This window comes from Rattus norvegicus, chromosome 5, assembly GCF_036323735.1.
Source record: "Rattus norvegicus strain BN/NHsdMcwi chromosome 5, GRCr8, whole genome shotgun sequence".
Classification (NCBI taxonomy): Eukaryota; Metazoa; Chordata; class Mammalia; order Rodentia; family Muridae; genus Rattus; species Rattus norvegicus.
This window is the reverse complement of record NC_086023.1, coordinates 74,896,643-74,910,843: the sequence shown is the minus strand read 5'-3', so window position 1 is coordinate 74,910,843 and position 14,201 is coordinate 74,896,643. Positions and strand designations below refer to the sequence as shown.

Genomic DNA, 14,201 nt, shown 5'->3' with positions numbered 1-14,201 from the left:
CGGCGGCTGGTTCTCTTCTACCATATTGGCCAGGCAAGTAAATCAAACTCAGGTTGTCTGGTTTGGAATCCAGTGCCTCTATCCACTGAGCCACCTCCTCACCATCCCTCATTCCAACTTTTAAGAGCAGAAACAATGCACTCAGGAAAGTACCAAGCATAACACCCACAAGGAAGTTACTTCTTAAAACATTAAGTATGTGGAGGACAAAAAATTTCAAAAGGCTCTTACAACCGAGACAACCACGAATATAGCAGTTTTCTATTTTAAAAAAGAACTATCTTAGTTTTGCTTGTATAGAGCTTATTTTGTTTTCTATATTCCCTAGGCTGGCCTTGAACTTGTGATCTTCCTGCCTCAGTCTCCCAAGTGCTAGAACTGTAATCATGTACCACTACACATACCCTCCCAACTAGTTTCTAAAGTTTAACTTAAAATTTATTTCATGTTAATAAGCCCAGGTCTATGTCAACATTTTCCTACAAATGCTTAGCAGTCCACCTAGTGGGCCAAAACAAACTCAAATAAGACACGGTGTAGTTGGTTTCTAACATGTTTTATTTCCCCTCATCCTTTACTAGGTTCTAACTTTATCTAACATGGAATCTTTATTAGAATTGATTCTTGTTAGTATATAATGTGGAATCCCTGTTTCCCACCTCCAGATGATGAAGCATTTATCAACATTTAATCAATACTTAAAATACTATTCCTCAATCTTGACTCAGTCTTACCACTTCTTCCTAATTATAAAGACAATCAATCATTCATTACTGAATGTATCAGACCATACATTAATAAACATGCTCAGACCAGAAAGACTTGCCCTCCACCCCAAGCAAGAGGACTTGAGTTTGACTCCTGGGAACAAGGAGAGAACCAACTCCCACAAGCTGTACTTTGAATTCTACATGAATGCCAAGGATGTTCATGCACACATACAAAAATGCAATGAAATTGTGCAAGACTACTCCAAGAAAATAAATATACAATGTTGCTGTATAGCTTGGCTTACATTCCACGGCCACTTTCACATGTCAGAAAGTACTAACGGTGTGGCAGATTACTGCTATACTCTAGCAGTCAGGAGACCTGCTCCTACTTCAGCGACAGAACCCAAGATAAATTTTGAGTTGACTAATGTGTCATTGGCCAACAATACTGACTCACAAAGCACAAATGAAATGAATTTCTTTCTTTCTTCCTTCCTTCCTTTCTCTTTTGAGATTTTAATGTATTTTGCCTGCATATGTTGCTATGCACCACTACACATGTGACTAGTGCCTTAGAAGGCCCTAAGATAGAGCATCAGAAGATTGTGAGCCACTATGTAAATGATGAAACTGAACCCAGGTCCTCTCACTGAGACATCTCTCCAGCCCACAAGTGCAGTTTCTTAATGGCAGTGATCAACACCACAATCTATATTGTTAACAGGTAGCCTTTGAAAACCAAAACTGACCTGAACAAAACAAATCATAGAAAACAAAACACCTGGCCAGCAGTGATGGAGAAGAAGCCTCCAGTATAGCTCCTAACGCCTATTCAAGTGCTGTGCTTTAAAAGGACACATCTGTCTTGTCTTCTAGACCCTCTGTCATACTCCCTGAAGATACACAATTAAGAAAAAAGACTAAGTAGCTAAGTGCTTGCTACAGCAGCACATATAATAGAACTCCTGAACAGCGATGACACTCAAGTAGCAGCTAGAGTATAAAGTCCAACTAGGAAGCATAGACAATTTTAGTGCCAGCACTCAAGAAGCGGAGGCAGGAGGATACCTGAGTTTCCAGCCAGACTGCTCTGTATAATGAGTTCCATCCAGGACACAGAGAAACCCTGCCACAAAATCCCAAACAAAAAAAGAAGTCTACAGTCTGCTTTCCTAGATCATTAAGTCTCCTTTCCTAACTTACTCTTGGGAGAATTAAAAGAATTAACAGTACTGCCTATATGCCCCTGGGTGTGATGCCATCCATTAGAGCTTGGACAATCCATTTGTGGCTATAACTGCCCCCTACCCGTAGAAAAATGACTCCCTTCCCCAGCAACCATCTACTGCCAGTAACTCCTCAGCTGGGGTAGGGCCACATGACCACCTCCCACCCACGCTAGAATGATTAACAGCTTGAGTTTAGGCAAAAAAATTAATCTAATTAGCACATTAATATTCTGTTCAGATGAGATATTCATACTGTGAGCTTTGTGAAGATATTAAGAAAGTCACTCACTACTAACTAAAGACATTAAATTTGTAATATCTAGATCGTGGGAGTAACCAATTTGTCAAATTCCTAAATTCCTTTCTACATACAGACTTTGATGAAATGGTTTAACTCAACTCTGGTGATCTTCCAGAGAACAGAATACATCCTAGCTGTATACTGGGAAACAGGTTTAAGTTAGGCAACGGTGCCACAGACGCTGAAAGAAAAGTATTCTAGTTTAACACAAGAAACTATTACAATGTCCCTTAAGCTTTGAGCTATTTTCTCAGCAAGGAACAGGAGATTCTAGACTCTTCCAAAACACAGCTGACTAGGTCACACATTGAAGCCACATTTGGGAGTAGAACATTTAAAACAAAAGTGTCCCATAACTCATGTTTTTCTAAAACCCCTAAAACCTCCAGAAAGAAGCAACTCAGAAGCTGTTTCAAGCTGTGTGCCATTCTGAGCAGTATGATGAAATACTGTGCTGTCGGCTTCCACCCGAGTCACGAACGCCGTGTGTCCATTATATCCATACTATATGTGTGTCTCCTGTAGTCTCAATTACCAAAACCACTGATGAGGTGCCACAGTATCGTGTTTATGAGACCTTTATTTTAATTTTAATAAAGGCCCCAAATACAAGAGTAGTGATGCTGAGGAATGAAACACAGCAGAGAAGCTTCCTGTAAGTGCCAGGATAAATGTTCTCAATGGCACTGGGGATGGAAGAGGTGCAGAGTGACAAATTTCAAAGTACTTATTTTTGGAGACAGGGTCTTCTCTACATAGCCCCGGTGGCCCTGGAACTCAGAGAACCATCCCAGGTGCTGGGATTAATGGCATGCAAAACTAGGCTCACCTCAAACAACTTTTTTCTTTGAGACAGAATCTGACTATGTAGGCCCATTCTGACTTTGAAGTTGCAATCCTTGTGCTCCGGCCTCTGGAGTGCTCTGATTAGTCATGGGCCACAATAGCTGGCTCATGTGCTACTTTTATCCCAGTAAGCTTCTTTTTTTTTTTCCGGAGCTGGGGACCAAACCTAGGGCCTTGCGTAGCGCTCTACCACTGTGCTAAATCCCCAACCCCTCCAGTAAGTTTTTTTTTAATTGTGCTAATTTCTAGTCATTAATCTCTTAGTATGCCTGATCACTTTACCAGGAGCATGTTTACGGGGGGGGGGGGGGGGGGGGGGAACCAAACCCAGCATAGCAGGTACCCACTGGACATCTGGAACACATCCTTGTATGAGGGGCAAACTTGTGTATATTGTCATGAACACCATAAATATTTGCTTTCAAACATGGCTTTAAAGCATTTTCCACTATGACAGGCTCTGACTCCAAGTTCACATAGCTCCTGCTACTGGTGTTATTTACAAGTTGTACTAAGTCAGAAAACAAAAATAGTGTATTAGTGCCATTTCAGGTTAGTAGTAACAGAAGTCATATTTTAGATAAGGCAGGAAATCTCTTCTATGATTTTTAGGCAAGTTACTATGACTGAACCATTTGCTTTGGCCATTGTCACTATCAATAAAGAACGACCCACCACCGCCTGCAAGCAAATAAAAAAAAAAAAAAAAATCAAATGCAAAACCACAATCCTGTCCAAAATACCTGCTCAATAATCCTTACTGCAATCCCTCCCCCACTCCTCATCTGATTTACCAGGTTCAGTGAGCAGTACTTCGGCAGTAAGTAATGAGGAAGCAGCTCTGCCGAGGAGGCGGTGGCTAAGAGTGTTATACAAAAGCCACAGGTGCCAATCATCTCCTGTGACAGCACTTCTGAATAAATGAGTCTGCATTGTTCACAGCTGCTGGCTCAACAAAAGGCATCAGAGGAAACAGCTACACTGCTGACTCTTCTTCAGCAGTCTCTGCACACACGCCACTTCCCACTTGCTTTAGACTGTCTAACTTTGACCCATATTTTATAGATGAGGAAAACACCCAAAGATCTTAACTACACTATTCTAAACCTATCAGAACTAACAAACGCCAGAACTAAAAATATAGTGCAACACAGCAGCTGAGTTACTGATATGGAAGGATGCTTCTGTTCATATGTAACAATGGCCACACACAACAAATAAAAATGACTGGCTGCTTTATAGTTATTCTTTTTAAAATATATATTTCTTGAACATCTCTAGTCAAAATAAGTAGTAGCTTTCCAGTAAACTTTTAAATCTAGAATATAGAAATCTACATAAAAATTTATGCCTATATTATTAATAGTAAACTATCAAAACAGAAACAAGCTGGCTGGGAAGATAGCTCAGGTGATAAACAGCCTGCTAGGCAGCCATAAGAAATTGGTTTAGACCCCCCCCCACACCAAAGCCATGTCAAAGTAGGGTGCAGAGGCATGCCCCTGTAACCTCAGCAATGTGGATGGTAAGGGGTGGATCCCAATGCTTCATTGGACAGCCTAGCTGAGCTGGCAAGCTCTGGATTCAGCCAAAGACCCTGTCTTAAGTAAGGTGGAGAGCAATAGAGACACATTACATTAACCTATACCCTCCACACGTGTGCACATACACATGCACAAACATGAAAAACAGACACAAGTACATGATTCAGAGTTCATTTAGAAATTAAAGATGTAACATAGTAGTCAGCTTGTTTCTTAAAAATTAAAAATATGGCTACTTGTGATGTAATTCTTAAACGTAGTCCTTACCTGTCAGCTGGTGCTGGGCTAGTAAGCACTGGTGTCTGTGCTGGCTTTTCTGCAGGTTTCTCGGGCTGAGTTGCACCAGTAGGTGCAGGTTCAGAAGATGCTGTAGTTGAGGCTGGAGTCGTGGAGGCAGGTGTGGAAGTGGGAGCCAGAGCAGGGGTGGGAGCTGGAGCCTGGGCCACAGCTGCTGCAGGGGAGGAGCTGACTGTAGTGGTGCTGGGAGAACTTGATTGCTGGGTTGTAGCTGGCACTGCTGATGTCACTGCTTTGGGCTGGATGTGTCAAACAACAAAGTAAATAAGGTATCACTGGACTTCAACAGCCACACAATCAGCCTAATAACCAGTAAACTGAACATCATTTTGTAAGCGGATGATAAAAGATCAACATTAGCAAATGAAAGCAATTCACTACTCTTCAAAGTACCTATGGAAATTTAAATATCTTAGCTCTCAAGTGCAATTAGCATTAGACAGTCCATCGAAGTCTTTACTTATACACCTTAACTGTACCTGTAAAGATTACATTGCCACATAAAAGCATTCGCAAAGTAAGTTCTGGGGTGTGAAGTAGACTGTCTATGAACATGCCCAACAATCTGCTGTATTTTAGGAGGAAAACCTCCTGCTGTAAAGCAACACGGGTAAGGACTCACACGTCTCCATGAGCTAAGGTGTACAGCTAACGTATACAGAACAGACTAGCACTGATGAGGGAGAACATCCTTTTTTCCTTTCTGAGACTGAGTTCAGCATAACTTAATTCTAAGTCTATTTTTATGAAAATTTTGTGATTTCAGTTTTCTTTAGAACTGAAAAATATTCCGTTTTTATCTATACTAGATTTTTATTATCCATTTCACTATTTCCCACTGCTATTGTTATTCTGTGACTTTGGAGGAAACTCACATTTAATCCACCACTGACTAATTTGATAAAGTAACTTTGACCATCCACTTAAACTTGCTTTCATTATTACCAAGAGTGCTTTCCATGTTTGGTCCCTCCCAAACTCAGGTATTTAAACCCTAAAGTCTTTGTTGTTGTTTTCAGTGAGTGCTGGGACTAATGACATGATGTACCACCAAACCTGGCATAAACCCTAAAGTTTTATGACAAACCAGTATGAGGAAGGCAGAAATTACATCTGACTGTGCTATTAAAGGTAGGGCCTTTTAGATTACATTACAGCAGAGACTCCATAAATAATTCCAGTGGCTTTATAAGGACCAAAAAACAAACAAACAACCCCTACACACTGATAGAAATCCAAGCATCACCACAATGACAACATGCTACTAGGTGTCCTTGTGCAGTCTTCACCATGCTGTTCGGACTTCCAGTCTCCACAACTGTGGCCTGATAATAAACCCTTTTCTGCTTTACACTTTTACCTTGGATATTTTATTACAGCAAAGATGACTAATACACTGCTCTTCCCCAGATTATCCATTTGTAAGCACATATACAAAGCAGTCTCTTTAAGGAATCAATGCTGAAGTTCTGATCTGTAAGTGTGTGCAGGCAGGGCCAGATGTCAACTCTCAAGGGCCATCCATCTTTAAAAGAAAATCTCTCGTTGGCCTAGAGCTCACCAAGTAGGCTAGACTAGAAGGCCAGTAAGCCCCAGGGCTGACCCTGTATGCCTCCCAGTACTGAGCTTCTAGCAGTGGATCTGAGCATGCATTTAATGATGTACTGGAGAGACAGAACTCAGTTCTTAGGAGGCTTGTAAGGTAAGCTTTACTTTACTGGCTTAGCTTTTCTTCAGTTCTCAAGCTGTACTTTAGAAAAGAGTTTATTTTCAAAAAATTACCCAATATATTTAATGTAGTTCAATATCATAAACCATAAAGCAATTCTTAAGAATTACTCCAGGGTTGGGGACTTAGCTCAGTGGTAGAGCATTTGCCTAGCAAGTGCAAAGCCCTGGGTTCAGTCCTCAGCTCCAGGAAAAAAAAAAAAAAAAAGAATTACTCCAAAAATCATTCCATTTTTTTAGTTGACTTTTCCTTTTTTATTTTATAAAACTCTTATCTCTTGATTGAAAACTGAACTTGCATTCTTTCTTTCTTTGGCCCTGAGCTTGTTAGGTCTAACACATACCTTATCTAGTACCTGAAAGGCTACACATTAAAAGCTATACAAAGAAAGACATTTAATTTGATTGCTATTTTTAGATGATCACATGGTAACTTAACTATTCTGGCACCTCTTTTTAAGCAGTAAACACAGATAAAGGAAAAGTAAGAAACTCTTAAGGGGTGTCAAGGGAGAAATGCCCTTTTAAAAATATAATACTTTGTTTTATCTTACATAAACACAACTTTATGGCTACAAATATCTAATGTTACTTTTCTAAGGGGCTGAGGGAAACTTGCCTACATTTGGAAAGCAGGTAAGCACACCGTGCTCTTTGTTACATATGCTGTGCAGGGTGTAGAAATGCATGAACTGTGTGTGTCCATGTGGACTTGGTCACCGCTTTTGAGATGATTTATAAGCATAAAAATACATAAGTAGCACGAAACTTACCTTTGTCACCATAACCACCACAAAGTTTTTCTCATCAATTTTATATTCTTTGAGAGCAGTATCATCACTGAGGATTTTGCCTAATAATTCAGGGAGAAAAAAAGTTAAAGACATATCAAGCTTCTTCTTATAAAGAAACTACTCTTTTTAGTGGTAACCATTTCTACCAAGTAAAACTCCTAAAGAAAACTTTAACAACCACGTGAGGTAAATATAAACAGACGTGTACTACTTTAAAAGCACAAGTGTCTTACAAGATGTCTAACATCTCTAGTATATAAAACACAAATTGATTTGTTTTTAATTTATTAACTAACTCTAAGATTTACTAGACAAAGAAATTTGAAGTCCTGAAAAGAGATATTAAAGACAAAGGAAATTAAACATTTCTTTGTTAAAAAGATTTATTTATTTATTATGTATAAATACACTGTAGCTATCTTCAGACACACCAAAAGAGGGCATCAGATCCCATTACAGATGGTTGTGAGCCACCATGTAGTTGCTGGGAATTAAACTCAACCTCTGGAAGAGTAGTCAGTGCTCTTAGCCACTGAATCATCTCTCCAGCCCCAAAGTAAACATTTCAATTGCCTAGTCACCCTTTGGGAAATAAGTTTTTTTTTCCTGAAAGAAGGAATGAATAACTTCTTATTCTGAAATACCAAACATGTGATGAAGCAGTTGTTCCAACATCGTAAAAACAAAATACGTATATACAAAACAGGCCAAGTGAGCAAACAAAACCTTTCAGAGAAATAGCACAACACACAAGAAAGGGGAAGATTGGGGTTGGGGATTTAGCTCAGCGGTAGAGCGCTTGCCTAGCAAGCCCAAGGCCCTGGGTTCGGTCCCCAGCTCCGGAAAAAAAAAAAAAAAAAAAAGAAAAGAAAAGAAAAAGGAAAAAAAAAAGGGGGGGGGGATTCTTGGAAGCCATGCTTAGGCTAGACACATTTAGAAGATTCACCTGCCTCCAAAGTGCTGGGATTAAAGGCATGTACCACCATGCCCAGCAAGAGGCCATCAAGTCTATTTTCCTGGGTTATCAGTGATGCCAATTAAATTTGCAATTTCCTAGTCATACTCTTGGGTACTTTTCTATTTGGGCCTCTTTTAATTATCAATTCAAAGTACTCTATATAATTTGTACTTAATTCTTTTTTTTTTTTAATACTACCATGAAGGTCTTTTGATGTCTGAAATAAAACAAACCTTCATTCTTCTGCTGTGGTAGTTTAGAAAGATATACTGATTTTCTTTGACAGGAACAATTTCATGCACATTAGTGAACTAGTACACACATTATTAATAGATTAAAAATAATGATGCTCAGTTTATGAACGGCACACTAGTCGGCCACAATGCTCACAGACTAGGGAAATCACTCCATGGACCAGGAGGCAAATGTGTGAAGAGAAGACTGATTATCAAACCATAATTAAATACCCATTTCCACTACCGTTATCTATGCAATCTTGTTTCTGACAGAATCAATTTGAAAATACTATCTTTTCTAAGATAACATTTCTAAAACTAAAACAATGTCAAACAGGCAAGACATGGCAATTAATCTCAGAATTGAATTCATACCTGCATAAATTAACTTCTGACCTGCTACCGGAAAGGCATCTTTCCCCTTCTCAGATTCAATCTTCTCTTTCAATGCCTTTACCTATAGGAAAAGTTTAAAGTAATTAAGAAAATTAAGCCTAAACAAAGAAAAAGTACAATATATGCTGAAAACAGAATGCAAGATAAAAATTCTAGTATTTTAATTAGTGCTTCAAGTACTCGGAAGATCTGATCTTCCCACTATTTTCCTCAAAGACCCTCCTTGTATTATTAGATGCCCCTGGTCTGAGCTTTCTTGTGCACTGTTACACATACATTGATCTAAAACGCATGAGGCCTGGATTCACCCTTTAGAACCACAAACATCTAACAAAACATTTTATATTTTGACTTATCATTTTAAAATAAAAATCTCAAAACTTAAAGATTTTTATTTCACAAAACTTATGAGCTTATCACTCAGATTAAGAAATGTCTTCTAGGGGCTGGGGATTTAGCTCAGTGGTAGAGCGCTTACCTAGGAAGCGCAAGGCCCTGGGTTCGGTCCCCAGCTCCGGGGGAAAAAAAAGGTCTTCTAGCTGGGTGGTGGTAGTAATGGGGGCTATTACAATAAAATCCCTATTTTGAAAAACAAAAACAAAAAACAAAATAGAAATGCATTCTTGCCTGGCATGGTAGCACATGCCTTTTATCTCAGCACCTTGGAGGCGGTAGATCTTTTAGAGCTTGAGCTGGCAAGCTTTATGTCAACTTGACATATGGCAGAATTATCTGAAAGGAGGGACTTCAACCGAGGTCTTCCAGTTGGACCCCCAACTACCAGGGAAAAGTATGTTACTGAATCTGTTGGCTGCCTGTGGATCCTGCTCCCATAAATGAAGGGCCCTGTCTGGCTTCAGTGGGAGTGGATGCACCTAGTCCTACAGTGACTCAGTGTGCCAGGGTGGGGCGATACCAGGGACGTGGAAGGAGGGGGCTGCGATTGGAATATAAAATGAATGAGGAAAAAAAGATTTTCTTAGTGATTCTTAAGGATGAATGAGCCTGTTACAGATGGTGCCTTCCTTGGGCTGTTAGTCCTGGTTTCTATAAGGATGCCAGGAGGAGAAAGCCAGTAAGTAGCAAGCCTCTGTGGACTTTGCATTAGCTCCTGCCTTCAAGTCTCTCCCTGCTTGAGTTCCTGTCCTGATATCCTTTGATAAGTTTTTCTGGAGAGACCAGGTTATACCAAGGCCTTTGCACACAGTCTGACTCCAGTCCCTACTAGAAAGTGAGAAGCTGCTGGGCACGGCTACGCGCTACCTTACACACATTGGCTATAAAGAGCAATCAAAGGAGCTCTGCAGAGGCTTAAGTGCAGCCTATCAGAAACAGCTAGCTGGGGACAGGAAGACGCTAAATTATACCTAATGGTGGTGGCAGCAGCTGGAACTCTATTGAGTTCAAGGCCAGCCTGGTCTAAAGAATGAGATCTAGGACAGCAAAAGCTACACAGAGAAACCTGTCTTTGACACCCTCCCACCCGCCGAAAAACTAGAGTACAATGTCAAAGTGTAAGCCAAAGAAACTCTTTCCTCCCCAACTTGCTTTTGGTCATGGCGGTTCATCACAGCAATAAAAACCCTAAGGCAGAGCTCAAGTCTGTTCTACATGGTAAGGTATATAGTGGAGCTTTAAAGAGAGTGCACTTGAGTAAGCAAGAGCAAGAGAGCAAAAGCTTTCTGGGGTTAGCAAAATGGCTCAGTAAGTAAAGGCACTTGCAGCTAAATCTGAGGACCTGAGTGAAATCCCCAGGACTTATGTAAGTTGTTTTCTAAGCCCCTATGCCATGACAAACACACATGAAAAAATAAGTACAGGTGAAAACAAAAGCCTTTTACGTTAAGCATTCTAAGAAATAAAATACTTTAGCTAAAATAAAATACATCAATACTAAAAGCAATTTTATTATAATGCTTTATAAACAACCAGAAGACCAAGGATATGTAATGCCATTTACCCAGCAGTGTTTTTTAATCCCGTCACAAGGTAATTCCAAGTTCATCCCAAGCTAAGAGCCACTGGGCCACTTAAATGATTCTCAACAAGTAACTAGGCCTCTCTCGCCATTAGTCTCATCTACAATGGAGGGCTGGAATGGATGACCTCTATGGCATTCCAATCCCTAGAACTACGTGGTAACAAGGCTCATTTAAAGAATTAGAAAATGAATCTAATCAACTCCTTGACCCAACCAGAAAGTAGAGAGGCTTATGACTTGAAAAGACAGACATGACTCTCCCTCATGTCTTCATGGAACTCTATTACTTTAAAGTCACAAAAATCAAGGACAAGATCAACGGGGAAATCCCATTCTCTTCAATTTTCTAGAATACTTCTGGAAACTGTCTAGGTTGGTGGTCCCACCCTTTCTGTGAAAAAAGAGATACAGTTTCTTTGCACAATTTGTTTTTATGCACACGGGTGGTGCTTCCCCTGCATGTATTGTCCCTGCACCAAGTGCATGCAGTACTCGCAGAGGCCAGAAGAGGGCACCAGAATCCTTAGGGGGACAGGAGTTGTAGATGGTTGTGACCCACCAAGTGGATGCTGGGAATCTAATACCAGTCTTCTGGAAGAGTAGCAGGATTCTTTACTGCTCAGCCACCTCTCTGGTCCTCTGTGTGGAATTGAAGTGATGCCATGGAGCTGGGCAGAGGTGGACACCTGTAATGTCGACACTCAAAGGAATCCTGCTCAAGCGTGATCTGGATTATGCAATCAGTCTGGGCTACACAGCAAGACTGTATTTTATTGATGCTCTTTCCAAAATAAAAGAAGATTGGAGCATTTAACTATACTAACACGAATGCAATACTCAAAACACTAAGATAATGGTATTTTACCCACTCAGTTTTATAAGTACAAAGGTTAATTAAATTGTCTGCCCTATGACTACACACTACTCACTCTGGGATAGCTGGAACCCAAAGTGGTTCCCCATGACTCAAGCTTTAGTGCATTTTAGAAACATTCTCAGTTGCCTGTGTCACATTCACTTCCTTAAATGCTATTCTGATATAACACAACATCACAAAACTCTCGGTATACTATTTCCCACTGTTCTAAAATCCACCATTAAAAAAACTCAGGGGGGTTGGGGATTTAGCTCAGTGGTAGAGCGCTTGCCTAGGAAGTGCTAGGCCCTGGGTTCAGTCCCCAGCTCCGGAAAAAAAAAAAAAAAAAAAAAAAAACTCAGAAAATCATCTCAACATCAATAAACTCATAATATAAATTAAAGTCATTAGCCAATTAATATACTTTTCCTGTGATATAAAACCTAAGTGTGGGTCATCATGTCTTTCAGTCTACAACCAGTTTAACAACTTTGATTAATCTCTACGTAAGTCATTCCTTACTTCTTGTGTGAAATTTTACTCTAATTTTCCCTTGTCCTTATTGGCATATATTCATTGCACATGGCACTAGGCTGTTACATAAGGACATCTCCATACAGACATACAATGACTACGCTTAGGGCTTGTTCCCTCATCGCCTCCCTTTTGGGACACCTCTCTCCTCCTGTCTTTTTTAAAGACAATTTCACCTCTACTTTTATGCCATATATACACATGATTCGTCTTCAACAAATTTAGAGACCACAAATGAGAAAGCCTGTACCATAGGTATTTCTCAAACTGACTTAATTCATTTAAATACTGTTCTTTTGAGTTGCATCCACTGTCACACAAACAATACAGTACATAGTGTTTTGAGCTAGTGAGTGATCAGCTAGACATGCTGAATGAATATATTTTTATATTACATATTATATTTGTTATATAATAATATACAGCAATATGTGAAAGAAAATGGTAAAACAAAGCAGGAATCTTATTCCTGACAGAAAATACTGGGGAGAAAAAAATAAGACAAAATTAGCATGCATAGTCACCTAATAGAAACAATTTTTAAAAAAACTTTCAATATTTGTGCATATGCATGTGTATACTATGAGTGTGTGAAATCCACAAGTTGACACTGAGTCTACCTTACATATTGAGGCAGGGTTGTTTAAAAATGTGGCTAGTCTAGCCAGCTAGTTTCAGAGATTTCCCCTTCTCCACCTCCTGGGTCAACACAGAAAGCTACAGTACTTGCCTGGCAAACTTTTACATGGGTGATGGGGGTGCCGAAGATGGTCCTGATGCTTTTGCTATAAGCACTGTGCTGGCTAGTTTCACATCAATTTGACATAAGAGTCATCAAAGGCAAAGAAGCCTCAACTGAGAAAATGCCTCCTTAAAACTGGGCTGTAGGCACCATTTTCTTAATTAGTGATTGACTAGGGAGGGACCAGCCAGTTGTGGGATGTGCTATCGCTGGGCTGGTAGTTCTGGGTTCTCTAAGAAAGCAGGCTGAGCAAGTCATGGAGAGCAATAAACTAAAGGATACTTATACTTCTCCATGGAGTCTGGTTCAGCTCCTGCCTCCAGGTTCCTGTCCTGATTTCCTTGAAAGATGAGCAGTGGTGTAAAGTAAGCCAAATAAACAAACTCTTTCTTCCCCACGATGCTTTTTGTCATGGTGTTTCATCACAGCTATGACAACACTGAAACCCTGACAAACTCTTAACCCATTGAGTTTTCTCATTAGCCCAAGAAACTAGTTTTATTTCTCATAAACACAACATTTTTAAAACTTTAGAGCAATGTACTTTAGATTCACTTTTTCTTTTTCTTTTTTTCCCCAGAGCTGAGGACCAAATCCTGGGCCTTGAGCTTGCTAGGCAAGTGCTCTACCACTGAGCTAAATCCCCAACCCCTAGAGCAATGTACTTTAAAGGCCTAAACAACCACCTTCTAATTTTGTATATGAAAGGAAAACAAACAGAAACCCTTGTGAATTGCAACAAAAATATGTACATAGGACCAAAAAGGGGGCTCAATTTTTTACTGTTACAACTTATGCCTGAAAGAAATCAAAACTGTGATTAAAAAAATATCAAGGGCTGGAGAGATGGCTCAGTGGTTGAGAGCACTGATTGCTCTTCCAGAGGTCCTGAGTTCAATTCCCAGCAACCACATGGTGGCTCACAACCACCTGTAATGAGATCTGATGCCCTCTTGTGTCTGAAGAGAGTGACAACTACTTGTACAACTATTCACACAACTAAAATAAATAAATAACTAAAATAAATAAATCTTTAAAAAAAATAT

General features: G+C 39.8%; 2 protein-coding genes across 2 annotated transcripts in view; one reads left to right on the top strand and one right to left on the bottom strand.

Annotated features, from left to right (window-relative positions):
• LOC120103069 (40S ribosomal protein S18-like) overlaps nucleotides 1–14,201 on the top strand; it is a 462,039-nt gene that overhangs the window by 200,241 nt on the left and 247,597 nt on the right. The gene's annotated exons all lie outside the window — the stretch shown is intronic.
• Nucleotides 1–14,201, bottom strand: part of Rad23b (RAD23 homolog B, nucleotide excision repair protein) — a 38,104-nt gene that overhangs the window by 12,778 nt on the left and 11,125 nt on the right. Inside the window, exons 2-4 of the mRNA NM_001025275.1 lie at nucleotides 9,022–9,103; nucleotides 7,432–7,511; nucleotides 4,901–5,169 (exon numbers count right to left, since the gene is read on the bottom strand). Coding sequence (NP_001020446.1) covers nucleotides 4,901–5,169; nucleotides 7,432–7,511; nucleotides 9,022–9,103 — 431 coding nt within the window. The remainder of the gene's footprint in view (nucleotides 1–4,900; nucleotides 5,170–7,431; nucleotides 7,512–9,021; nucleotides 9,104–14,201) is intronic.